Here is a 26,838-nt window from a genome sequence, read left to right as displayed (position 1 = left end):
TCACTATCCTTCCAATGTTGCCCACTGGCATGATTCCCAGAGCAGGCGGGGCAGGGGAGACGGAGTCTTTTCCCGACCGTCTTGCAATGTAGGTCAGAGGCTTTTATTGCTAGGCTGCCGGTGCGAGAGCGACGACACTCCGGATCTATGCTTACTGCAGGGCTTTTCGGTTTGGGAAGCGAGGCATAAACAGAATAAGCATAGCTGGACAACACCTTCAGCACCGCAAAGGCCGGCTTCGCATGCCCGGGAATCGAGTCCGGCCGCAGCTGCCTGCCAGGAGCTGCTGCTTCTGGCCGGGCGCGCAGGAAGCAGCCACTGTTCTCTCGCTCCCGGATTAGGCATGAAGCCGCCGCCGGAGCGAGGGAGCAAGCTGCCCGCGAGTCAGCATCAAACTCTCCCGCCGGCCGTGCCATAGTCCGGGGATTAGGTGAAGCCCCGCTTGCCGAGGATTATTCCCCGCTTGGAGCGGAGCAGCCGCCACCCAGCAGCTTCCTCGTCTCGGTCGCGAGGCGCAGCGGCTGGCCGCCCGCGATGACGAGGCCCCTCCTGGAAGGCCGGGCCTGGAAGAGGAGGAGGCGCGGTCAGGCGGCCTGCAGGGCCTGTGCTGCGTTGCTATGGCGATCTCGCAGCCCACGGCCATGGCGGACGAGGAGTCGGAGCGCGACAGCGTCCACACGGGCGAGTCGCGGGAGCTGAGCGAGGAGCTGCACCAGGACCTGGCCCAGTTCTCCATTTCCCAGCTGCACGGCTTGGTGGAGGAAGCCAGGTGCGGCGAGAAGAACCGGCGCGGCGGCTCCGGCTCTTCCTCCAACGCAAACCCACTTGGGGCCCCTCAAAGACACCCCCTTTCCTTCCCCCCGACTGGTTGGCAGCCATCCCTGTGGGCAAAGGGAACGACCTACCCTGGGGCGGCGCGGGTCTCCCATTCACTTCTATGGCAGAAAGCGGAGGAGCATAGCTAGGGGGCAGGTTTGGCTGTAAATCGCATTCTGGCCATCAGCCTTACTAAGGATGGGTTTCACTAACTAAATCCAAATAATAGCCAAGGTTACATCCGTACCATACATTTATAGCACACATATACCACCTGGACAGTCATGGCTTGCCACTAAGTCTCCTGGGAATTTTGTAGTTTGCACATCACAGAGCTGTCATTGCCAGCACACTTAACAAGTCAAAGTTCCCAGGATTCTTTGAGTGAAGAAATGCACTTTAAATGTGCTTTAAAGGTATGGTGTGGATGTAACCCAAGATATGGGGCTTTTCAGTTTTATTAACTCCCTCCCCCCAATGCTATGAATAGGTGTGCTTTACCCTCTCTAACCCTACAATGTTGTTCCCTGACCTGTAAGGAAACATGTCACCAAACTATACTAAATTCAGAAAACAAGCTCAAGAAAAAGTTCAGGATGTGTGCTGTAAATGGAAAAGTTACAGGAAACAATGATGCTGTGTGCAGACCTGTGGCAGTCACCCTGTATGACTGCTACCTGTGGTAAACTTAAATGGTACACACACACTTTTCTCAAATGTACTAAGATGTTGAGAATCTCAAGCAATAATATTATACCCCAGGATATATTTTAAACTTAATTTCATTAGTTAAGGTGTTGAATGTAACACCTTAATAAATAGGTAAGCCAGAAGGAGAAGTGAAGGGCATTTCCATTGCCTGAGAGGGACTGGTACAAAAAAAATATTAAAACCCAGTACTGGACCCTAGGATCACAACTGAGAAACAGTGGCTTAGACAGAAGATTAAACCAAGTAATCTTCAATAAAGATTGCCCCACAGAAGATGGAAATAATTTTCTCAGGGAATGGGTGAAATGGCAGTTCCAAGAAGAGGAATTTTGTTGATATTGTTATATATATATATATATATATATATATATATATATATATATATATATATATATGCTTTCGTAGATTTTCACGGGTACAGGAAAGGCTGGTTGGTGCAAAACAGCCTTTTGCACCAACCAAAAAATAGCCAATTTTTTGGTTGGTGCAAAACAGCCTTTTGCACCAACCAAAAAATAGCCAATATCCTCAGAAACCCCAAAGATAAAATCCAGTTGGAAAACCAAGGGGTCTATGAAATACCCTGCAAAGTCTGCCCAGCCACGTACATTGGACAAACAAACAGACGAATAAATGCACGTATCGCAGAACACAAGAATGCCGTCAAAAAAGAAGAAAAAACTTCCTCTCTTTTCCAACACATGAAAGAAACAGGACACGAAATTAATTTTGCAGATTCCAAATTGCTCTTTAACATGGAACATCACCACAAGAGAATAATCATGGAAGCCATCGAGATAGAGAAACACCCTCACAACATGAACAAGCGTGACGACACGTCCCGCCTGCCAGACATCTGGAAATTAGCCCTCCCCACAAAAACCGACACCAGAACCAGAGGCACACAGAACGCCATCACCAATCAACCACACCAGACCCAAACCCAGACCCTCTCCACAGATAAATTACAGACACCATCCAGTAGCCAAACCATAGTGGCACCTCCGGATGCTGCACCCCCCTGCAATCCCTACACAGATCTGGCTGGCACAGGGCACAAAACCACAGCTCGCCCCTATACACGAAGCCAAGCCAGAGCACAACTAAGTGCAGTACAGCCATCTTCTCAGAAAAACTCTTCACAAGCTCAAGAGGTCAAGACACGAAAGCTTTAGCAACTAATCCACACTTAATGACCCACCTAAGTGGTACTCAGAATATCACTCAAGAAATCACTCAAGATATCCCTCAAGTAATTAAGGAACAAAAGAAGAAAAGGCACACTAACCTGGGAACTTCCTCTCTGCCCAGAACGTTGGAGGCTATACACCACACCCCCTCAACAGTATTTATAGGAACTCAAACACTGAGATCCTGCTCTGTTCCAGTAACAAGAAGCCGAAAGCACCAGCCTGAAGATGACGAGTGAGACCTCGTCGAAACGTTGCCTAGACACCCCAACTCTTACACGGGAAGACACCCGAAGACACCAAAACCTGCATATATATATAGAGAGAGAGAGAGAGAGAGGGAGAGAGTTTATGTGAGACATTTTAAAGCATGGGTAGGCAAACCAAGGCCCAGGGGGCAGATTTGGCCCAATCGCCTTCTAAATCCGGCTCACGGTTGGTCCTGGAATCAGTGTGTTTTTACATGAGTAGAATGTGTCCGTTTATTTAAAATGCATCTTGGGGGGTTTTCTGGGGCATAGGAATTCGTTCTTTTTTCTCCCCCCCCCAAAAAAAAATATAGTCCGCCCCCCACAAGGTCTGAGGGACAGCGGACTGGCCCCCTGCTGAAAAAGTTTGCTGACCCCTGTTTTAAAGAGTAAGCTTTAAAACTTTTCTCAGGTAGTTATTGTTCCAGAATTTATTGCTGCTTTACCTCAAATGCAACCCTCAGAGTGGTGCAAAAGTTATGTGTCCCCTCTCTAAGGAGTAGGTTACTATAGATTGCAGCCTGAGGATTTTGTTTTCCTCAGATTTTGCCTTAATGGATGCTGCTGTCATCCCTTTTGGTTTGTGACATGCATTGCTCACATGAACCACTGGGTTTCCTCACCTAATATTTCATCTACCTTCAGCCATGACAATGCCATGCTCAAACTCGAGACAACAATGTTTGAGAAGACTTTCAATCGGCTTGAGCCAAGGGACTTGGTGCTGGAAAAGTTTGGCTCTTTGATGGACGTGGGACAAGCACAACTTGTAAGTTACGGGATTATTGTACAGATACTGGTATAGCTGTTGTGACAGTATTTGTGGTTTTGATGGTGCAAAGTGTCTGCTCCCTTGTCTTTTGCTGAAGCTTAACTGGCCAGAGTGCGTATGAGAAGCAGACCCTGAATTTAAAGTGCTGTTTTTGTCCTATAAAGCCTTAGGTGGCTCAGGACCCCAGTACCTTAGGAACTGCTTCTTCCTGCCTTGACCTACTCAGACCCTGCACTAGTCATCTGAAACCCTCCTCCAAGGGAGGGGCAGCAGGTGCCAGCACGAGATTGGGCCTTCTCATAGGCGGCTTGCAAGTGTGGAATGCTCTCCCCAGAGAGATGTACCAAGTTCCATCACTACCTATATTTAGACCACATTTTGCGCTTAATTGATGTTCATCTTTTAGTAGGTTAGGGTATGATTTGCCCTTTTTATACTATTACAGGATGAGTAATTTTAGTCAATTAATGTTCTTTTATCTTTTTTATTTATTTTGAATTTTGTATCATGTATCATGTATGCTTTTATAATTGTAAGTTGATTTGAGACATTTTTTGTAATAAGCAACAAATATAATACTAACCATATATTATTATTATTAATATCAGGCTGCCAATCCATCTTGTATCCAGTTCACCACAAACTTTATCTAAGACACCTAACAAAGCATGTCACTTATTAATATTCATAAAGGGGGAAAAGAAGAAACAAATACAGTGATGGTAAATTCTAGAGTTCAATTGCACCTTTTGTGGCTTCATATGTAGAGCTGTGTGCTTCTATCTTGCAATCATTTGGTTTCCAGGCACGAGGCAGGCGCAAATCTAAATCCCGGTTAACAGCAGATCGTCTGGTGGGTCTGACGGTGGAGCAGAAATGTGACATAGCACAACGGGAGCTGGAGGAGACAAAGGAAGACGTTCAGAGGTTAAAGGAGAACTCAGAAAGGCTCTTGCAGAACTACCTGGTATAGTTGTCCATCTGCTCTGGGATAGGAAGAGGCACGTAGTGTTGTATCGCTGTACCAAAGTGTGTGTTCTCTCCTCATTGAGGCACCTGTACATGCCAGGTCAAATTTAGTAACAGTGAGCAGTGGTATGCCATTTTTGGCCCACTCAGCAGTATCTGGCGATTCAGGTAAAGAGGCACTTTTCTACCAATCAAACTTATAATCCAAAGACAGTTCATTAAGTCAAGGCTGTAGACAACTGGTCTTCTTGAGAAGCGGAAGGCAGGAAATGATGGCACTTGATAACATTAAAACCCTGGGCTTCAAGATCCCCTGTATTTTCTGGGCTTTAGCGCTGATCTTATTATACATTTCTGTGCAGTAGTACTTTGGGAAAGGCTTAAAAACACCAATTTATGGAGCTGTGGGCTTATAAAAGCCATAGTTAAGGGGAGGATCTGCCTTTTAAATGACTGTCAGTTTTGCTGTTGATTGGGAAGATACATGCCAGGCTGCCTCTTGCAGAATGTCAGAATATTCCTCTTTTGTGTATTTTAAAATAGATGCTGAACAGCTAAAACTTGGGTTAAATGTCTCTTTTCTGGATACTTAAACCTGGAGTGCATAGCTGGCCAGAGTGGGTAGCTGCTTAATTTGTCTGCCAAGGAAATCACTCTTTTCCTCATTCAGTATTTCAGTATTATAAACACAGCAGGGGCTGTGGCATGAGAAGTACAGCAGAAGTGCTTGGCTCACACAGGCTCTTATGCAAGGAGTTTGGGGAGCCCAGTTAGGGTTAGTTCCAAGATTATCAGTTGCAATAACATGGTCAGGTTTAGAAAGCTTTTCCAGTGGAGTGTGACTTCCAAGGTGGGAACTGAGCAAGGGAGATAAACAAAAACATTATTTGGGCCTGCACCATCTGCCCTGTGGGAAGGAAAGGGGGGAAGCAAGAGAGGCAGTAAACATCAGTGCCTGCTCCGTTGGACTCACCCACTCATAGGCAACTTTACATTTTATATCATGTGTTGGATTGCAATTTGAAAATACTAAAAGAACCTTGGGTGCCTTGGCAGAAAGGCAGCACATAAATGTAGTAAATAAAGAATTGCTGGACATCTTACCATCAGTTGGGCATTGCTCATTAACAGTCATAACAATTAATGGTCTTGGGCAAGGAGTTCATCTCGAGTACCACAGCCAAGCAATTCATGTTTGCCACCTACTTCTTGCTGCTGGTCTCCACCTCAAGAGTTTACAGAACACAATGCTTTCTCCCCGGGCAGCAGCTGGTCAGCATGGTTTTCCATGAGAACAAATCAATGACATGCAGCCTTCCCTTACTGACGGTGCAATCTGAATTTGGCAGGCTGTCCTGGAGGAAGCAGACATCCGCCTAGTTGACATTAAGAAAGCTGTGCAGGACTTTGACAAAGATATAGTCAAAACCATCACCAAGAAGAAAGGGAGTGTCATCGCCTCTGAAAAAGTGCTAAGATACATGGAAGATAGGATACGCTACAGGGTAAGTGGAGAGAACATTGGGGAGTCCCACCAGCTGCTCTCATTTTGCTCTGTTAGCCAACTGAGAACCTTGGTAAAACAGCCTGTTAGTGGGACCGTCAGTGTCTCTAATCCTGCTGCATATGTTCTTGTTTTGTTAGATACCAGCAACTGAGTGCAGTAGCCTGTAGACATCATGGTGGATCCCACCAAACAGTGGCATACATTCAGACGCCTTAAGCAATCTTTGCCATTCAGAGGAGGACTTCCTGAGAAATGTGTCTATTTCAGAGCATTCTTATTCCATAGAATACATATCTTGACATTATAAAGCTGAATCAGTAAATAGGATGGATATTTATCATTAAAGAACCATACCTAACCCTGTACCTGTATCCTTAACATGCAGAAATAAAACAGGTAAAGCTCATCCTCCTATCTCCATGCCAGCTTCACCACATTTCTACATGTTATATTACATCTCAGTCTGGTAAATACACAGGAGTGGGGCCAATGAAAAAGATGGTCCCAGTTCTGATCTTCATCAACTTTTCCTCAATTCAATCTTTCAGAGAATGGCTATTGCCTGTGCAAGGCAATAGCAATAATAATGAGCAGCTGCCATTCCTTCTAGTTTAACTGCATCAGGGTTGAGAGCTGTTTATACACAATTATACACAATTGTATAATTGTTCAAAATACTTCTGAGATGCACCTAACTCTTTGGCCTAAAATAGAGTTCTGTGCAACTCAAAAGTCTTCACACATGTTAGAGTTGAGAGGCAATTCCATTTGGATACATGTAAGGTCCAAGGCAAAGCAGCATCCCTGTTATTACCTGGGAGTTTCCTCTGGAGAGCTTTGCCGCCAGGAGTGATTGGTCACAGCCTGCAGGGTAAGTGCTCATCTCCCAGCCACACATAAAGTACATGTAAATGCAGGCAAACTTTAGCAGCAAGCCTGAGAAAGAAATTAGGTGACTTTCTTTTTCAGGATGTACTGAAAGAGAAAATTCGTTTGAAAAATGATTCCCTGAAAGTCCAGAAGAAGAAGATGCAAATGCAGCTCAAGCAGGTACGTAAACTGCAAGTTTGTGAAGGTGCATCTCAACAGGCCAGTCTCACCTCAGTGTACCATTGCTTGGTGTCCCATGCATTCCATGTTGTTGCTCATTGATCAGGAGTATCTCCATAAGTAGAACACCAGAATCATCAACTCAGAAAGAGCACCCAACATTTGGAACATGTCCTCTTTTAAAACCATCCAAATGTGACTATCACGGCCTCCTTTGGGAGCAAGTTCCACAGATTAACTGTGCACTATGTGAAGAAATGCTTTATTTTAAATATCCTGAATCTTCCAACTTTCAGCTTCATTGGATGTTCTAGTATTATGATAGAGGGAACAACACTTTTACCTGCTTTCTCCATGCCATGCATAACTTTATAAACTTATATCCTTTCACCTCTTAAATGCCTTTCCCCTAAACTAAAAGGTCCCAAACACTGCAACCTTTCATGGAGGAGTCATTCCATCCCCTTGATCATCTTGGTTGCTGTTTTCTGAACCTTTTCCAACTCTACAATATCCTTTTTGAGTTGAGGCAACTAGAACTGTACACAGAGAAACCTGCTATGTACTTGGGCTCCCTGGTCAGTGACCCACACTGTTCTCGGTTGGTCTGCAGAAGGAGGAACTCGGGGAGGCACTACACGAGGTTGATTTCCAGCAGCTGAAAATCGAGAATGCTCAGTTCCTGGAGAAGATTGATGAGCGGAACCAGGAGCTGCTGCAACTGAAGCTGACTGTGGGCAACGCTATCCAGGTCCTCAATTTCTACAGAGTAAGTAGAGCAGTCCCACAGTACTCTCTCTCTCTCCTGCTCTTTGGTTCCCCATACATGGCTTAAGATGGCTGCTGGAAGAGACCTGGGATCCAACTGCCTGCACTTCCCTACTGAGGGGGACAGTGCTGCTGTAGACCAAAGCTCTGCTCTGTAACCAGCAATTATTCTGCTAAGGAGTAAACACAGCTTTTCCTCCATCTCTTCTGTTGCAGAGCAGAGTTCCAGTGGTCAGAAACAGTGGCAGGGGAACCTGGGGCCTGACCTCTGCCTCATTTTCTACACCTTTTCCTGGCTTGCTAGGGTTACTCCTTGGCAAGTCCTCCTTTCTCCAACCCCAAATGTTGGAAGGGCAGTTTTCACGGGGACCATTGTGCAAGAGGGTTAAATGCTCCCTTCTCCAAACTGCATTCTCATTCATGATTCTCCCCCACCTGCCCATGCCCTCTGCAATGGGGGTGGGGGTGCTGATATAAAAGCAATGCTTTTTGGACAGGGAGTTAAAATGATCAAGTTGATTCCTAGAGAAGAGGGACAGAGCATAGGAAAGGAAATGGCAACAGTCCAGAAAATGGCCAGAACAATTTAATCAGCGAGAACAGAAGTGGAGGAAGGGGGTATATTCACTTGGGTAATTGTGTGCTATTGAATTGGGGTTTTTTTTAAGTTGAACGTTCTGGGCTCTGAAAAGAAAAAGAGGGGGAACTGAGTATGGGGAACATGATGTTTGTTCATGATGTCATGCAAATAATCTGTAGAAAATGAGTGTGTAAAGCACAGGACCCAACGTCTAGGGGCCGATCTCCCTTTGGTCCCTCCCACTAAAATATTTGAGGGGGCTGTGCCCCCTCCCCAAGTTGATGGGCACTGCCATTCAAATGGTGTGCGTGAGCCATGTCTTGGGATCAATTATGTGGGTCAGAGCTTACCTGCCCCCCCATATTTTATTCAAGTTGGTACCCCTGGTAAAGCATGGCTATTCTGCAGTAAATGTCTAGTGTGGAAGCAAGCTAAAAGAAGGACTGAGTGTCTCTGTCTCTCTCTCACACACAGACATCCTGAAAGAGGCACCATTTTGGACTAGTGGGTACCTTTTGAATTTAGGGGCTCCAGGCACAAAATGGCTACCACTGGGAGGGGGCTTGGCATTATGCAAAATTGGAGGGACAACTGTCCCTGAAACCTTATGCTTACCATGGGAAGCTTCTCCCACCCCAAAGGAAGATCCCCCTGTGTGCAAATGAGCCTATAAGAATCAAAACTGTGGGACTTGGTCCAGGAGGTTGTATCATCCTGGGCCAAACTTAGAGGAGGATGAGCCTAGGGACACAGGACTCTTGGTCCATCTAGCTCAATAATGTCTGCACCAACTGACAGCAGTTCTCCAGGACTTCAGACTCAGGGGCCATTCCTAGCCCTTCCTGGAGAATCCATCGGGAGTTGAACCACGAACCTGCATCCAAGCAGATGCTCTTAACCTCTTAGCTTTGGCCCTTTCCCAAAAGCCTCTGGAGCATATTTCACTGTCCAGAAGAGGGGATTTCAGCAGGAGTCTCTTTTTCTGCATCTCTTCAAATCTCTTCTTTGCACTACTGTCTTCATTTTCACTTGGGCATTATTCCCAGGGAATAATCCTGATATATCACTAGCTAAACATTGCAATATATCACAATATCTGAAATAAGGATGGAACTTTGTAAAGGCGAATATCATTTTGTGAGCATACTTTATACTTCCATTCTGGATTTAGTGTCTGTGTTGGCTACTGAAACCTCATTTTCCAGTTACAGCTGTTCCATGTGTGGCCAGGTAGCATTGATACATGCAAAGTAAATCTGGATGCTGCCTTCTGAAAGTTCCTTCTGCTTAGGTAGACACAGGCCATCCAACCTTCTTTTCCCTCTCAGTCTGGCTCAACTTGTTTTATTTCAGAAGAAACTGTATACCGCAATGACCCTGGCCACCAACCTGGTGAAAGATATTGCCCAGAGAAAGGAGTCCCTGGAAAAAATTGAACATGAGGCCATCCTCGTTGAGGAGGTAGGACTGAAGGGAGGCACAGGAGCTATTTAACTGCAAGCAAAGGTGTTAAAATAACAGGGACAGGATCAATTTACTGGGATTATTTGTGAATGATAGTGTTGCCGCCAGGAACAATGTCCAGTTTACTGGCTCCTAATGTATTTTTATTATTTTTTATTGTTAATGCATGTGATTTTTCAGGCTTCTGAGTCAAAGTAGAGCAAAAATATCCCAAGAGAAAAATCAGTACACTAAGGGAGGACGTTGTATTATCTGGGAACTAATTTGCTTGCTAAGTGATGCTGAAAAGCCTGGACAGGAACTTTCACATTTTCAGGAAGAAAAGTGTGAATGGTTGCAAACTGAAGATGGTTTATTTGCATAGATCAAGAGGGTGACTAAGGAAAGAATGTCAGGAAAGGCTCAATGCCTCTTTATCTTCTGTGGGTTGTACATTCAGGATAAACAGCTATTTCCCTTACTCAGAAAATAGGGTGGGTTACCAGCGGGAGCCCTGCAGTGTCTGGCTTCAGATGAAAATGGCCAGTCATCAGCTGGGGGGTAAGGGACCGGTGAAGGGTCCAACTAAATATTACAGTGAAGATCTGTGATCAGCTCTCCAAACATTTTTATTTTTACTTTAAAGAAGTCACTGGGGGTTCTGAATGTGATTGGTGGATTGATGTTGGATGAAGAGGTGTTTAGCCCTTTCTCCCCCTGCCATTTCCCTGATCTAAATTCCTGCCCCCACCCCATACAATGCAATGAAATAAAACTAAAGAGTCTCTCTCATCAAAATACTTTTCTTTTTTTCCTTTTTTTTATAGGAACGGTTCAAAGCCGAGGTCCTGAACAAAAAGCTACGGAAACAACTGGCAGAGTACAAAGTGCCTCCTGTCCTCGACTATGTCCATGAGAAGATGGCAGTACATGAACTGGAGAACATCATCAAGATCTGGGAGAGGAAGGTGGAAATTGCAGAGGTATGAGCATGCTGGCCTTACATCTGGGCACCTGTGCCACAGGGCTGACCACAGCGAGGTCTGCGTTAAACCTCTGTTCTGCCTCTGAACACAAACTTGGCACTGATGTGGGCAAAATGTGGCCAAGTGCCTCATTGTTATACCCAACACCAGGTTAAAGAGAGGTAAAATTCCCTATTCGAAAAGGGTGTTCAGATTGTGTGCAGGAAGTGGAGTTGGGGATCAGTGTAGGGATAGCCCTGAACTTGAAGAGATGTGGCTATGGACAAAGACTCCACTTTCAACCTGTTGCCTTTGGCATATCCTTTCTTGTCCTTGTTCTCTCCTTTGCTGGTTTGCAGAGCAGGGTTTTATTTAAACTTTCTAGGATTGTGAAGGTGGCAGTAGAGCATCAGGAAGTAGATAAGCCCTGCAGATAGTGGATGCTGTTTCTGGAGCACTCTGAAATGATATTACTTCAAGGTGCAGATACAGGAGGAGAAGCAGCCTCTCTGTATATGTGTGGTTTTTTCTCCTTGCTTGGAGTTTAAAAGAGGAGCAGAATGAGGATGAGCAAGCAAGAGAGGGCCAGGAACAGCTGCTCCACCCACCTTAGGGGCAGGAACCTAGAGAGCATTTGTCATTTAGGGTAAATAGAAGGCATGCAATAGTTGTCCCCCTCCCCCTTGGTCTGGGTTTTCTTTCTCAGTCTCTCTCTCTGTCCCTCACTCCCAGCTCAGTTTCTTACTGCTTTCCTCTTTTCCCCTCTTCCGTCTCACAGATGGCCTTGCGGGGCTACCAGAGTACTTGGCACAAGGCAAAGCTGGCGAGTCAACAGCTGCAGGCTCTTCTCCCAGAGCAAGGGAGCAACTGAGAAGGAGAGAGCTGGACAAAGGCACTTTACCAAGGGCCCAGTTGCCTAGCCTTGGCTTGGAAGAGAACAGGAGCCCCTGCAGCACATGCCTCCTGCTTCCTTTGTCTTCTTTGGCTCTCTCTTCCTGACAAGGTACTTGCACCAGGGTCTCAGGAACCCTGCAGTTGTTGTCCCCTTTCCCTTTCTGTTCCCCTGTGATGCGTTACTTTATAAGTCATCAATATATCTAGCTATATTTACCACTTTGGAGTCATTTCATACCACATGGTTCTGAGGAGATTGAATAAGGAGGGTTTGAAGTTTAATTGTCCAAATGGGACTTCTGGGGAAATGACAGATGAGCATAACAGCACTCACCATATCTCAGCTGTGCATTTCTCAGAAATGTCTGCTGCTTAACCTGCCACCATCCAGCATGTCAGAAGACAGGACATGAGGCTTTTAGAGAGGAGTCCTTCAGGCTGGCCTAACTTGGCTGTAGAAACGGGAAGAAGCTCCCCACTGTAGTAGTCATAATAGATGGGATCAGACTGCTTGGCCCGTGACTCAGCTGGCCCTTCTGGGAGCTCCTGGCTGTCTTCTGTGAGGTGCTCTGTATAATTAAGGCTGGCGTGGTCTGAGAAGTCAATGGCTCTCTCCTCCCCAATGGGTTCAAATATCCCTTTGCCCTCCTCCATGGGAGGTCTGAAGGGGCTGTGTCTTGAGTCGGGGATGGGAGAGGCTGGAGCTCCCCACTTTGCTGTGGTGGTCACAATCCAGTCGCCATAGGAAGACACTCTGGTGTAGAGAAACGGCCCATAGCATCTCATACCGCCCTTGGTCATCACTCCCTTCAGCACCCACTGCCTTGTTCCATCTGCCTGGCACATGACCGGGGTGCCTGGGTATCCCTTTGGAAGAGGAAAAAAAGCAAAGGTGCCTTTATTTATTCATTTCAAATACCTCTCCCCCCCCACCTCTCCACATGCAGTTCAAGGCAACTGACAGAGAAATCATGAAATACAATAAAAGCCAAAGCAAAATAAGAAAAAAAATATAGAGCTCATGACCTAACAAGAAGGAGGAGTTTGTGGAGCTTTTGGGTGGGCCCCCTGGTCCAATGAAAAGGTTCCATCAGGAGCAGAAGCTGCTGTTTTACTCCCTGCTGCAGATCCCTTCCAAATAGCAGATCAAGCAAAATGGTCCCACTAACAACTCACTTCCACAAACAGGGATGGCCAGCAGCAGGCAGGTAGACATTGGGCACTGTGAGCTGGCTGGCTAAGGGTGTCATAGTGGCATACAGGGTTCTCCTCCTCCTCCTCCTCCTCTCTGTTTTATTCTCACAATAACCCTGTGAAGATGGGCCTGTCACCATCTCTGACTTAAGATCACTCAGCTTCACAGCTGAGCAGAGATGTGAATTAGGAGTGCATTTAACATTTACCTGTGGATCTTGAATAAACTGGATTAAATCCAGATTCATCATGCCCAGCCCTGTTTTCAGCCATCAGAATAACATGAAAATTAGACGTTCCAAGACATTTCTGAGGATGCAGTTCTGAGATCACTTACGGGCTATGGTTCACCTACCAGCTCTTAACTGGTCTCTTGATGGGTGTTTCTTCTTTTTTCTTTTTTTATCAAATGCTGCCTAGGAATGAGTAGATCTGCCCCTTTCTCAAAAGTTCTTCAATATACCCCGCCTTTTAGAAAAAAATTCTTAGAAGGGGCTCACAAATATATATATATATATATATATATATATATATATATATATATATATATATAAATTATAATTTAATAATAGAAAATACAAGTGCTAATGTTAAAGCACCACCCTGCCCAGTAAATGGCTGCAGCAATGCTCTTGTGTTAAAAGGGGGAAATATTTTCTGTACTTTCACTATGCCTTGCTGAAGTGTTTGCACAGTCACTAGAAGAGAACTTCTTGTTGTGTTTATGAATGGTGCAGAGGTAGCAGCAGATGAGCCTATGAACATGACTTTCTCACCAGGCATCCAGACATGTTGTCAGCTTTCCTGTGGCTGCAGCACTCTGTGGTCATGATTCTGTGCAGGGGACAGGGGTCAACATCCACCACCGAGAGCTTCCGTAGAGAGACGCTCCCTGTCTGGACTGAGATACAAAGGCATGAGCAAAGCCTGGCCTTTCTAGGTCTTTACAGGACTAAGTTGGCAACTGAACACAACACACATTGGGCTGCCCATCTTCCCTTCAAAGCCCACCCTCCTGTGCTAAAAGCTATATTTCCTGTCTTCTGTCCAGGGCAAAGAGGAAGTAGTTCTCCTTAGTACCCAACAGTGAGAGGCAAGGTAAAGAAAAGAAGAAAGATCTCACTAGCTTCCAGAATTTGGTTCTGGCAAAATGTCTACAAATTGAAATCAGACTAGTGACTCTATTGATTCAAAAGAATTCTGTGTTCTAAAAAAGGTTTGAATAGCACCTTGCTCTTAAGTGTCCAGCCAGGAGAAATCTTGGAAGCCACATGCAATAACCACATGCAAGGAAGACATAGATCTGATCCCTGGGAACTATGGGAAGCCTTCCACATGCAGATGGCCAATAGATGTGTATCCATGAGAGGAATGGATGTTCTCATGGGAGAAAAACTGAAAATAGGCATAACACCAAACATGCCACCCGGAGCTCCTCGTAGGAAGAGCAGGATGTAAATGCAACCCAAAAATAATGGAGCAATTGATCTTGCACAGCATTTGTGAAGACTGCCATTGTGAGCGCCATGGTACACAAGTAGCTCACCTGTGTGAGGATGCAGCCAGCCCACAACCAAGCAGTTCCTTAGAGCTGTCACAGGGAAGTTTTCAGGTGGGAAGCAGATGGGCTGCAAAGCCTTGCTGAAATAGAGCCGGGCGCCTATCTTCAGGAGGGCAATATCATGGTGAAGAGTGAGTTCATCAAAGTCTTCATGCGGGATGATGGCACTGATGGGGATCAAGAAACTTCTGTCTTTCAAGCCTGTGATACCAACCTGGGCCAACACCTGGGTCCTGGCCATGGAAAGCGTAAGCAAAGAAAAGACACTTGAGTGAATACAGACATGGGCCCTTGCTTCAGGCCTCTCCATTCCTGGGGGAAGCTTCTGGGCTTGAGGCACAGAAATTGAAGAGGAGGTGCAGCAATATAGAAAAAGAATCAGTCAATGAATGCCTGACTTTCAAGTACCAGTTAAAAGCACAGGAATCCTGACATCATGCTAAACATGTCTTTACATACCACCACCACTACTACTACTAATAATAATAATAAATAGAAGGCAGGAGAGGGGTTAGGTTTTCATTAGGATGCAGGAAATGGGGAAGGGAGGTTTAACCATTTCCTTGTTGGCCACAATTCTGGCCCACCCTCCTGACTGTGGCTATTGGCTTTTTTAAAATTATAAATCATATTGGTTGCCAAACACACACAACCAATCCATTGTTACCACAGGGAGGCCTTAACAGGGAAAAGCAGATAGGTTGCACAAGTTTCCTGCTGCTGCTTTTGCATGTGGCAAAAGGGACCCTAATTCCTGCCTGCTAGGCTTGCCAAGGTTTTGACTGGCCCTTGTTGGATCAGGCCAGTTGCCCATCTAGTCCAGTAGCCTGTTCTCAAAGTGGCCAACCAGATATAGCCCCAGACTTCATTGTGTTTCTTTGCTGGGGACTATGTACTTCTGGCAGCCTATTGTGGTAGGATTCTGATTAACTGAGCAGCCAGTTTTCCAGTGTGGCTGGGAACAGAGGTCTTCATCTGAGGCTTTTCATGGACTCACCTGGGAGTGCTTTTCCTGAAACACCACCTCTTTTGTAGCTGCTGCAAGGGACAGGAGCAGGCCACTGAGCAGAGGCTCTACTGCAACCCTGCTACATCTCCAAGTTGACCTACTTGTCTAGCTAGAATGACCCAAGGATAGGATTGTGCTGCAAGAACTATTATTAATTGTTGCAAAGTTTTTTTCTGGCCCTTGAGAGAAGTTGCCTATACAGTGTTTGATGATTTGCAGCTATAACTGTTCCTGCTCTATATGTGTAAAAACCTCCACTTTAGCACCCACCTGTTCAGGAAAGTAGAGGCTGCACTTACTATCCAGTGTTTATCCAGGATGCAACCCAAAGCCAAGTGGTTGCCATAGACATCCTGCAAAGATACCATCCAAGGGAGTTCATCCACAGCTGCAAACTCTTGCATGGGTCTTCTGGGATCTAAGCTGATCTGCATGCCGCAATCTGTGCCAGTGAGAAAGAGGAGGGGCAAGTCAGTCATCAAGGCCTGTCTGAATTCAGCCTCAGCCACTGTATTTTCTCCTTTGTCCTGCTAATATCCAGGAGGTTCATTACCCCATTGTGCTGCAGGAAGCAGAACATGTCCTCCAGTGGATAGGGAGCCTTTTCCAGCCCAAGGTCTGCATTCCCTTCTGGACAACTTTCCAAAGGCCACATGCCAGTGGAGGGTGAAACCAGAGGGAAAAGTGGGCAGAGAAATGGAAGTACATTTGACCTCTCTATCCTCCATCCAGGCAAACAAGAGGCAGGCCCTCTATTATAGCTGGAGCTGGTAGAAGCTAGAGTCCAACATTTGGAAGGCCACAGGTACCTCATCCTTCCCTGTGATACATGTTTGTTTCTCAGTTATGCCTCATCAGCCCTGTTTTCACGAGAAAATCCAAAAGTTGGAAAAGAATGCAAAGCATTTGAAATAGTGTACAACCTTGGCCAAATTCTACCTGAAGGGGAGAACTTGTGTCATCTACTCTGAAAACTGCTTCAGCAGTTAAAGATGTGACCTAGGGCAAGTATACCAGTTTGCCTAGTTTACATTGTTAATGTTAGCCTTTGTCAACCTGGCAGCCTCCAAACGTTTTGAACTACAGTTCCCATAATGCCTTGCCATTGGCTGAGGCTGATGGGAGTTGTAACCCAAGTCTGGCAGGCACCAGGTCGGCAAAAGTCTGGTTTATTATGGTATTATGCACTATTTGGATTTTGGGTCATCTAATGTGGCAGCGCTAGCAGATACTACCATTATTATTATTACTACTACTTACAACACACACAAACACACACAAAATATTAGCAATATCCACCTTTGTTGCTTTGTGTCCCCACCCCATTTCTGATCATCTCGGCATCCTTGGGCCGAGAAAGGTCTCTTAGCTCTACTGCTCTACTGCCCATGGCCAATGTTCTGCTGCAAGGTCAGACCCAAATTTTTCACTCACCAGCCGCTGAAGAGGGCAAGATGGAGCAGCACAAAAACAGGCTTCCTATGCAATGTCCCTGTTAGAAAAAAGAAGAAGCAGCGGACGGTAAGCTCGGCACAGGCGTTTCCCAGGACCTTTCCTCATTCTCTCATCATCTTCAGCAGAAGTCAGTCTTTCTGTTTCGAAGCCCAGATCAATCCCATAGCCACTGGAGAAGCAAATGCAGCATGTCTAGCAAGGCGCTGCTAGTGTTACAGTGATCAGTTTTTACCTTGAAACCTTTTCTCTTAGGCAACACATACAGACACCACTTGTCATCATCTTTAGTACAATGGTTTTTCAAAATGTCTTCAGGAAGGCCTTTCAGGGATTCCTCAAGGAAAGGCACAGGAATGGCAGGCAAGCTTCTCCAATTAACGGCTACTAGCCACAATGGCTGTGTTCTACCTCCACTGTCAGAGGCCTCATGTCTGCATACCAGTTGCTGGGAAGCACAGGTGGGTGGAGTGCTGTTGTGCTCACGTGCTGCTTGAAAGTTTCCCACAGGCATCTGGTTGGCCACTGTGAGAAGATGATGCTGGACTAGATAAGCCATTGGTCCGATTCAGCTTTTCTTGTTCCTCTTCCCTTGCAATGTATAGTTGCAAGAGGATTGGGTGTGTTCTCGGTCACACAGTAGAAATGGGCCAACAATGATGATCCCACAATTTTATTTACTGCTGAACATGAACTGGGCGATCCAGAATTCTCCACAAAACGGCATTGGAATTCCATATCAGAAGTGGGGGGATTTATTGGAAGGCCCATCATTGTGGTGCAGGGTTGCCTGGAAGTAGGAAATTGGAAAGCCACTGCTTTAAAGCAGGGGACCCCCAACCTTTTGGGACCCATGGACCATTTGCAAACCAAAGGAGCTGTCATGGGCACTGCAACTTATTCTATTGACTACAACAGAATGCTGCTTTCAAGATTAATTTCAGCACAGGGAGGAGACCCTGTGGAAACCACAAAGACCTCGGCAGGTGCATGTGTGCCTATTTGTCTGGATATTCACTTTTTGAAATATGGCAATGATAACTATGCTGGTTGGGGCTGATGGGAGTTGTAGTCCAAAACATTTGGAGGCCATTGTGTTTTAAAAGACTGAACTAGAGGGTTGTGGTGCAGCTTGAGAACAAGAGGTGTCCCTCCTCCCACAGTGGATTGAAAAGTAAGATACTGTACTCAAATCAACCAGTATAACAGATGGATGAAGACCAATGGTCAATTCTCTTGAAATCTTGTCCTGCGTTTATTCTTTCTTTATTGCATTTATATCCCACCTTTTTCTTCAAGAAGCTCAAGGTGATGTACATGATCCTCACCTTCCTCATTTAATCCTCATAACAACCCTGTGAAGTAGGTTAGGGTGAGAGGCAGTGACTGGCCCAAGGTGACCCAGTGAATTTCATGGCCAAATGGAGATTTGAACCCTTGTCTCCCGGGTCCTATTCCAGCACTCTGCCCAGAACTTTCCAAACTTTTCATGTTGATGACACACTTTAGACATGCATCATTTCATGACACAATAACTCAGTTTTACCAGCAAACTGGAGATTAAACTAACCCCTTTCCAACACTGGGAGAATTGCGGGGAGCATTCCTGCAACACACCTACACACTGCAGCTGACACACTAACATGTCGTGACACACAGTTTGGAAAGCTCTGCTCTAACCATTACACCACACTGTCTCTTGTTCTCCTTTGTTTGACCTTCCTAGAAACTCCATTATGTGGTTCTTGTCTTGCTCTTTCTAAAACACATCTCTTTCCTGTTAGCCTTTTCCTATTCCATCTCCCAAGTTATTCTGTCAAGAGCAACCATATATTTTTCGGCCTTCTTTTACCAAAGAGGTCTTGGCTTGGTTTTGTGACCTCTGATTTCCTGCCATCAGGTAGACCCCCGGAGCGACCATGCCCTTTGCCAGAATTTGACACTGCAGACTCAACTATTGTTAGGTTGTGGTTGCCACGGTGCTGGAGTTCCTTCTTGCTGGCGTCATGACCCTCATGACCAATAACCTTTCTAGGACTAGACCTGCTTGTAGTTCCCCTTCTTGCTCTGAATCCATGACTGCATTCCCTAACTTTAAGGCTAATCTGACCCCAGGATCATTACTGAATCCTAAGAAGAGAAGCTTTTCTAGGGATGACCTCCCCTAAAAAAACTCGACAACTTTGGCTAGGCACTCCCCCTAAAAAAAAAAGTCAAGTTCCTGCACCTCTTTTTCTAGAAGAAAAGACCTGGCGAGGGTAGCCAATGGGTCTCAAACTCTCATTGAATTAGGGACTTCCCCTGCATGCGAAGACAGGCTCAAGAAGGCGGTTTCTGCACATGGTGTAGGAGCAGATAGGGCTTGTCAACCTAGGAAGGTAGCCCATCTAGGAGAAGGAAGACCTTGATCCTAAACTCCTACTGCCTTGTGGAACATATTTGAGATAAGAAAAGGCTAGCAGTGGTTTCCAAACTTTTTCCAAAGAGGGCCAGATTTTATGAAGTGAAGGGCCGTGGGGGCCGACCAAACTTGAGCTTTTTTTAAGATTTTACCCCAGGAAATAAACTGCCACGAGGTTAACCCTCCCCTCCCCCCCATGATAGGCTTTGGGAGGGGGAAAGGTCCCATTCATGCAAATAGGACTCGCTCTTGGCTCAGTTGCTACACTCTGGTGGAGAAATGGGTGTCCACTGCTAGCTCTTTTTTTACCTTACCATCCTGTGTGTGTGTCCCACACTTTCCCTCATGAGAATGCAGGAATGAAAAATGAATGAAAAAGAATGAAATAAAAAAGTCTGTAAAAACTGAAACAATAAAATTGAATGAAACAATAAAAAAATGAAAGCAATGAAACAAGAATGAAACAATAAAATTGTCAGTAAAAACTGTTGACAACTATTTAAAACCTTTGAATAATTAAAACCAGCAATAAACTAAAAACCGGATTAAAACACATGTCCACATTCTACATACAATAGGCTTGCCTAAACAAAAATGTTTTAAGCAGGCATGGAAAAAGTGCAGTGAAGGCGCCTGCCTGATATAAGTAGGCAGAGTCCCAAAGTATAGGTGCTGCCACATTAAAAAATCGTACAAGGTTTACTATTTAGTAAATTCTTTACTATTTAGTTGTAAATTAATTTAAGCTTCGTGGCCAGATTTGCACCAAGGTTTAGGAACTATTATACTGTAATATCTGCGTCAAGAACGATTGAAATTGAAAGTTTATAAATCAGCCGTTCTTTGCGGAGCGGAGAGACCCCCCAAGAGGGCCTGCAGCGTTGAAGAGGGCGAGTGAACCCCGAACACACAAAGGCACAAGCCAAGCGCTTCGCAGCAGCGAGCCCACCGCGCAGGCGCGCAATCTGCCCCGCCCCCCGGCAGGAGGAGCCATTGACAAGGGGCGGCGTGCGCGTGCGCGAACCAAGCGCGGGCTTTTCTGTAGCGGCGCTATGGGCGAGGCCTACACGCCGGTGGAGGCTGCGCTGGGGACCGAAGAGAGCTTCCTCTCTCTGGCAGACATCCTCATGTCGCAAGAGAGGCTGCCGTGCCGCGCTGAGATCAAACTACCTCGCCTCGCCACCGTCTTGGGTAAAGCGGCCAGTGCCGCCGCCGCTTCCTCAGACAACGCGCTCCCTGAGGTGAGCTAACATCCCGCCACCCTCCTGGACGGAATGACTACAACTCCCGACAGCTTCAGGTCGGAAGTGACGATACAGAACGGGAGGTTCAGACTTCCGTGCAAATCGGCTTTGCCCATAGATCTATAATGCGACTTCGGTACCATAGCGAGTTTCCGGGTTGAGTTTGAAGTGTCTCGGAGGACAATGACAAATCCCGGGATTTCAGTGGGGGGATCCAAGATAGTTGAATGACTGAAATGGCACAATGGGTCGGTGCATCTGGCTGTTAACCAGAAGGTTGGTAGGTGGAGCTCAACCAGAGACGGCTGTGTGGGCAGGATTCCTGCACTGCAGGGGGTTGGACTAGATGACCCTGAGGGTCCCTTTCAGCTTTACAGTTCTATGATTGTATGAATGCAGAAGGTAGCAGCAAGGGCAGCTGTTCATGTTCTTGTAACTCAAGCCTTCTCTTTTTAATCTTTTTCCTTAATGAGGTCCTAAATCATTTACAAGTGCAATGCATCTGCATGCAGGTCAGCGGAGCATGAGGCTTCTGTGTGCCATTGGGCTCTGGACGGGCAACCCAAGTAGATCATGCTTCTTCGTGGCTGGTGCTCCAAGCCGGCTTGGAGCTCCTGGGGAGGGGAGGCTAAGGCTTGCTCTGGCTCAAGAGAGTAGAGCCCAAACCTTTTTAGACTTCAGCCAAACTTTGGCACCTGAGGAGGGGGTGGGGCCCATCTTGAGGGAGGGTCCACAGCTCAGTGGTGGAGCATCTGCTTCACATGCAGAAGGCCCCTGGTTCAATCCCTAGCATCTCCACGTAGGGCCGGGGAAGAAGCCTTCGTGAAACCCCAGTGGGCCGCTGCTGGTCAGTGTAGACTGTACTGAGCTAGGTGGACCAGTGGTGTGACATGGTTCCTCCTCTCGGTAGCTTCATGGCTGTCCCCAACCTGCTGGCCTCCAGTTCTTTTGAACTGCAACTTCCTTTACACCTGTAAAGCTATTGTAGCTAACAGTTTCAGCCACATGCACCTTCCCACTGAAATATGAGGTTATTTATCATTTGTTGCACAGCTCCCTGTTCATTTAATCCCCACAACATTCCTGTGAGCTAGGTTTAGCTGAGAGGACTGTGACTGGCCCAAGATCACTCAGTGGGCTTCATGGCTGAGCGGGAATTTGAGTCCTAGTCTGACACTCTAACCACTACACCACACTGGCTCTCTTTATATGGCATGAAAGTTAGAGCAAATGTCTTAATTTACATTTTCTGTACTTTTTACCACACGCATGAATTTGTGGTGCACCTTACTTTAGAACCATTTTTTTAAAAAAATCTAGAGCAATACAAATATTATTCCTTTATGTATGACCTTTATCTTTCAAATCCATTTTTAAAAGCCTGAAACCATTTCATTATAGATTGGTAACAGTTAATCCTTTTCTTTTGTCTTTCTGAAGTAACTTTAATCAAATTCTCAGATATTATTACAATTAAAATGTAAAAACATTCTATTCACAGTACTGTATTGTTTTTTAAAGTTTGATATCTCCATTTGGAATGATTTTAATTTTGTAATTTTCCAGTCTCTTTATTTCATTCCTACCCTTTTTTATATACCGTATTTTTTGCTCTATAACACGCACCCGACCATAACACGCACATAGTTTTTAGAGGAGGAAAATCCGTAGGCATGCCACCCGTAGGCATTCCCTCCATAACACGCACAGACATTTCTCCTTACTTTTTAGGAGGAAAAAAGTGAGTGTTATGGTGCAAAAAATACGGTACATCTATACACTTCCCTGTGCCATTTTGTGTAGAAATATATCCTGACACAATTAATAAAAAAACAAACAACTTTTAGTAGGGTTACCCAAATCAAGTCTCCCAATAGTGTCAAACCATTTAAGATTATAGTGTAAAAACACATATTTTCGTTACTGTTCTGGTAGTCTAAAACGTATGGAAAGTCTGCTATTGTCTGTTCCTTAATTTCATCTGTTCATCTGTGAGACACTGCCAGTACAATTTTGTTGGAATGTCTGAAACTGTTATCCCCCAACTCCCCCTCCCAAAATGTTAGAATCGCTTTATATTGCTTCCCTGTCCTACACCACATCCCAAATGTGAGGCAGAATGTGCTTCATCCCTGCAATTTCAGTGAAGTTTCTGTTTGTGCAAGTTTCTCTTTAGGCTGCAAATAAATTTGCTTCCAAGTTACTATGGCAGCCAATGCAAGTTTCTTGGAGTACATAACACGGCTGCAAGCCTGCTACAGTTTTATGTATACTGCTTATTGATGGTTTTCACCTTGTTTGTATTTTGATTTATGCAGGGCTCAAAGCTGGAAATCCCCCTCTGGCTGGCCAAAGGCTTATATGACAACAAACGGAGGATCCTTTCTGTGGAATTGCCAAAGATTTACAAGGAGAGTTGGCGGACGGTGTTAAATGCAGATGCCAATGTGGTTGACCTGCATAAATTGGGGCCATACTACTATGGATTTGGCTCCCAGCTGCTGAATTTTGACAGTCCTGAAAATACTGAACTAGCTCAGACTATATTGCAGGTAAAACACCGAATTTGACAGAAGTCTTCTTCCCCTTAATGCTTCTGAGTTCTCTGTGCTATGGTTTCTTTTGGTACTGAAGTGTTGCTCTTTGAGAGCTGTTAAACGTTCATAGCAACCTTCCCACCCAATTTTTCCCTGTGCTTTGTTGACTTATCATGGCAAGTACAACACTTGCTTCAGTGCCAAATGGCAAAGACCTTCATTAGAACCAACCAAAGTGCCACTAAATTTTGAGCAAGCTTTCAAGTTCTTCAGCACTCTTCATCTGAATGGATGTTCAACAAAACAGGAGGGTGGGGAGGGTAGAACGAGTTGGGCAGGATCTTGTCACTCCAAATCTACAGTTCACAACGGTCTTAAAATGGGAGTGCAGGAGAGGCTATGCAGACATAAATAGATAAGCCTCACTGGGTGTCAGACATGGCAGGATGTGCCCAAGGCTGCTGTGACAAAGAGGTGACAGTGGCTGCTTCCTCATTTTTGGAAAATAAAGTGTTTAGCATTTATTCATGTCAGTCTCCAGTGCTAGACTTTATCTAGATTTACTAATAATTATTTTGTTTGTTTATTATTTGTAGTAATAGCCTAAATGGCCCTGGGGTGGGTTACAGAAATATCCTAGTTAAAAGAACACAGTAGTGGCACAAGATAAAACTTGGGAGGGGAGGTCATTCCATAACCTGGGAGCCATCACAGAGAAGGCCCTCTCACTGGCCACTGTCCCGTGGCACACACAGGCAGGTTGATGTGGGAGGAGGCGTATCATATATTTCGGGCTGAAGTCATTTCAGGCCCTGTATGTCAGTGCCAAATTGGGCTAGGCAACTACTGCAGATCTTTCAAGACTGTTGTAATGTGTGTCTGGCACTCATCAGCAGTGTTACTGCTGCATTCTGCACAAGTTGCAGCTTCAAAACCATCTTCAAGTGCATTGCGGTAGTTCAGTCTGGAAGTCATCTGGGCTTGGATCATTGTGGCCAAACTATCCCTGACCAGGAAGGGCCATACCAACCAGAGCTGGACATAGGCTCTCCTAGCCACGAAGACCACCTGGTCTTCAGGTAACTTACATGCTTCCGGGGGGGGGGGTATCAACCCATTCCCTACTACCTGGACCTGAGTACCTGCAGCACACAGTACCTCTCCTGTCCAGATTCAGTTTAATGTATCAGTCCACATTACCAGCTCCAGGCAGTAGTCAAGCACCTGAATTGCCTCTCCTGCTTCAAATGGAGCATACTTTGCATGGTACACTAAAGACCAATTTGGATAGTTTTTCCTAGTGTTTTGGAGGGCATGTTACCTCCAAAGGTTTTAAGTCCCACCTTCGTTTGGTAGAATATCATTTCTTTCCTGTTTTAAAATCCTATTCTTAGACAGCTAAACATGGTATTATCCAAGCACAGAAAATTGGAGGTAGCTGCATTGATCCATTGCAAAAACTAAACCAAATCCATTGGATTGTCATTAAGTAAATGGCCTTCTATGGCCTAGATGCTACTATAGTCCCAAATCATTATACTCATAATTCAGCCACAGCAAGCCTCAGTCAAAGGAGAAGCTAACTTGACCCAGATCTTTCTGTCTCTTCCCAGGCCAGGACCCACACCAGCCCTGTTCCATGCCTTCCTTGAGTGCTTTTGCCTGCCTGGAATGTGTCCTTGATCTGTGATAATACCTTTTGTTTCCCTGGGTGGAGGTGTGTGTGCGTGTGTTTGTGTAGAAATCTCTGACTTTTGTGTGGCTGAAATGTAGCCCATTGTACAAAGGTTAGGCTTGCATCCATTATTCTTCCCGCTTTTGCCTCTGACCCCACTAACATGCAGCCCCAAGAAGGTTGGCCATGATGGACTGTGACCTTGGGCTGGAAAAAGTCACCCACCCACCAACTGCTGCTATAGTTTGTTAAACTGGCCCTGTGTGTAGCCTGGCACTCCCTTTGGCTACTTGAGCCTACTCAGGACTTCCTTCTATTCTAAGTAACTCTGCTTCCCTCTTCAGACATTTATTGGCCGATTCCGTCGCATCATGGACTCTTCCCAGAATGCATTTAATGAGGACACGTCTGTGCTGGTGGCCCGTCTGGATGAGTTGGAACGAGCCTTATTTCAAGCAGGCCAGAAAGGACTTAATGACTTCCAGTGCTGGGAAAAGGGTCAGGCCTCCCAGATCACAGCATCCAGCCTAATCCAGAATTACAAGAAGAGAAAATTTTCTGACTTGGACAGCTGAGTGCATGAAGGGCACAGTTGATACTTCCATGGCGAGAGACAAAAGAGGAAATGATGTTCATCTTATGAATTGAAAATCTCCCTGGTAGCATCTTGAGATTAAACTAGAGCATATTTCTGAGGAATGTTGGCTAACACTGTGTGGCCTGCACCTGTCCACTCACTCTTCTAAAGGACGTACAAGATTATTCTGGGTTTGTGTCTGAATGGATACAATCAATTGGAACAAATCTTATTGGGCAATAATTAACATTTTATTCAATCTAATGCAGCTATGTTTTAATCTTTCAAGTGACGACTCTAGAAATGCAGGGCAAAAGGATGAACAATTCTCAGGCAAATGAGTTTGCCCTCAGAAATCATCACTGGAATATTTATACATAGTCTACCAGGTTATTGCCTTTGCTTTTATTTGCTAGAAAAGTGATCTTTCTTAGGGAGAAAAGGCATCTCCGATATATTTTAATGTGCCTCTTGGTGCCTGCCCATTGCAAGACGTCCTGTCCAAGGGGCTTAACTACTCTACTAAATTTAGTGGGCAGCTTTCCCAGTCCTTTGAAATGCAGTTTTCTGAATGGAGTTGGGATCTTTTAACTGAGAATTCTCAGCACTCGCAAAACTGCTTCTCCCACAATTTATTGGAGGAAGCTGTTGCTCTTAAACAGCTTACGCTTTTAATCTGAATGACATTTTACCTTGCTTCCATTGCGTATTGCTTATTTTGGCAGAGGGAGGGATAAATGTCCCACTCCCGCCCCCTATTTCTCTGCCTTTGCTGCAGACTCAGCTTGACAACCCATAAGCCCCTCTGTACCATCCCCCTGGCATGGATTTCCCTACTTTCCAGGAAAGTATATGCTCTCTTCAACATCCTCGGTCTTGGGAATCTCCAGGTTCCAGATTTTGCATTCTGGGTTCTGTTCCATCCTTAACAGCATAATTTCAGTGTAGGTGAAAATTAGTAATCCCTTTTACAGTTTCCCTTTTACAATTTGTTTAGCATTGCATTATAAATAAAACTGATTTTAGCAAATGCAAGCCTGTCTATACCTGTTTATTGAGGCTGAATGGTTCATATCTGTTAGTATGGCTTCATAGTTGCACAAGCCAGAGTGGCCCTATCAGAACTGCCCCTGGCAGGAGGAAAACATATTGAAATGCTGATGTAACTCTTCCTTGTTGTGGGCCTAAGCACTTGTTTAAGTTGCACTCCTCATACACTATGATGGAATAGAGGCAGATTTTGGTTGGATTCCTGCCAACTGATTGGCCTCTTGT

At 45.4% G+C, this 26,838-nt stretch overlaps 3 protein-coding genes across 6 annotated transcripts; 2 read left to right on the top strand and 1 right to left on the bottom strand.

Moving 5' to 3' along the window:
• The first annotated feature begins 83 nt into the window (after window positions 1-83).
• On the top strand, window positions 84-12,129 carry CFAP263 (cilia and flagella associated protein 263). The gene is made up of 9 exons (XM_083515093.1): window positions 84-769; window positions 3,611-3,734; window positions 4,543-4,704; window positions 6,056-6,211; window positions 7,183-7,263; window positions 7,877-8,032; window positions 9,965-10,072; window positions 10,882-11,037; window positions 11,798-12,129. Exons 1-9 carry the CDS (start codon window positions 618-620, stop codon window positions 11,888-11,890), a joined length of 1,188 nt encoding a protein of 395 aa, XP_083371219.1. The 5' UTR covers window positions 84-617; the 3' UTR covers window positions 11,891-12,129.
• On the bottom strand, window positions 4,211-20,828 carry PRSS54 (serine protease 54). Of its 4 annotated transcripts, none has more exons than XM_083515100.1 (7): window positions 20,701-20,828; window positions 17,112-17,169; window positions 15,948-16,119; window positions 14,654-14,901; window positions 13,884-14,008; window positions 12,248-12,780; window positions 4,211-4,635 (listed from the first exon to the last, which is right to left on the bottom strand). In XM_083515100.1, exons 3-6 carry the CDS (start codon window positions 16,109-16,111, stop codon window positions 12,286-12,288), a joined length of 1,032 nt encoding a protein of 343 aa, XP_083371226.1. In that variant the 5' UTR covers window positions 16,112-16,119; window positions 17,112-17,169; window positions 20,701-20,828; the 3' UTR covers window positions 4,211-4,635; window positions 12,248-12,285. The 4 variants fall into 4 exon arrangements, with proteins under 4 accessions (XP_083371226.1, XP_083371224.1, XP_083371223.1 ...); XM_083515098.1 differs by lacking the exon at window positions 20,701-20,828 and adding an exon at window positions 19,845-19,892; XM_083515097.1 differs by lacking the exon at window positions 20,701-20,828 and adding an exon at window positions 18,982-19,356.
• Window positions 20,532-26,598, top strand: GINS3 (GINS complex subunit 3). The gene is made up of 3 exons (XM_083515139.1): window positions 20,532-20,771; window positions 23,093-23,326; window positions 25,331-26,598. Exons 1-3 carry the CDS (start codon window positions 20,583-20,585, stop codon window positions 25,559-25,561), a joined length of 654 nt encoding a protein of 217 aa, XP_083371265.1. The 5' UTR covers window positions 20,532-20,582; the 3' UTR covers window positions 25,562-26,598.
• Window positions 26,599-26,838: the final 240 nt, after the last annotated feature.

This window comes from Podarcis liolepis (genome assembly GCF_965112155.1).
Source record: "Podarcis liolepis genome assembly, chromosome: 7".
NCBI lineage: Eukaryota > Metazoa > Chordata > Lepidosauria > Squamata > Lacertidae > Podarcis > Podarcis liolepis.
Note: the sequence above shows the minus strand (reverse complement) of the source record. Positions and strands in the feature narration are given on the sequence as shown.

What these genes read in the sequence shown, in the direction of transcription:
- CFAP263 (XM_083515093.1), top strand. Translation starts at nt 618, where the DNA reads ATGGCGATCTCGCAGCCCACGGCCATGGCGGACGAGGAGTCGGAGCGC. An exon ending in ACGTGGGACAAGCACAACTT is followed by an intron (nt 3,735 to 4,542) that starts GTAAGTTACGGG and finishes TTTGGTTTCCAG; the next exon opens with GCACGAGGCAGGCGCAAATC. An exon ending in GGCTCTTGCAGAACTACCTG is followed by an intron (nt 4,705 to 6,055) that starts GTATAGTTGTCC and finishes TGAATTTGGCAG; the next exon opens with GCTGTCCTGGAGGAAGCAGA.
- PRSS54 (XM_083515097.1), bottom strand. Translation starts at nt 19,050, where the DNA reads ATGGTCGCTCCGGGGGTCTACCTGATGGCAGGAAATCAGAGGTCACAA. An exon ending in ACCAAGCCAAGACCTCTTTG is followed by an intron (nt 17,170 to 18,981) that starts GTAAAAGAAGGC and finishes TTTTTCTAACAG; the next exon opens with GGACATTGCATAGGAAGCCT. An exon ending in GCCTCTACTTTCCTGAACAG is followed by an intron (nt 14,902 to 15,947) that starts GTGGGTGCTAAA and finishes TTCCATGGCCAG; the next exon opens with GACCCAGGTGTTGGCCCAGG.
- GINS3 (XM_083515139.1), top strand. Translation starts at nt 20,583, where the DNA reads ATGGGCGAGGCCTACACGCCGGTGGAGGCTGCGCTGGGGACCGAAGAG. An exon ending in CAGACAACGCGCTCCCTGAG is followed by an intron (nt 20,772 to 23,092) that starts GTGAGCTAACAT and finishes TGATTTATGCAG; the next exon opens with GGCTCAAAGCTGGAAATCCC. An exon ending in TAGCTCAGACTATATTGCAG is followed by an intron (nt 23,327 to 25,330) that starts GTAAAACACCGA and finishes TTCCCTCTTCAG; the next exon opens with ACATTTATTGGCCGATTCCG.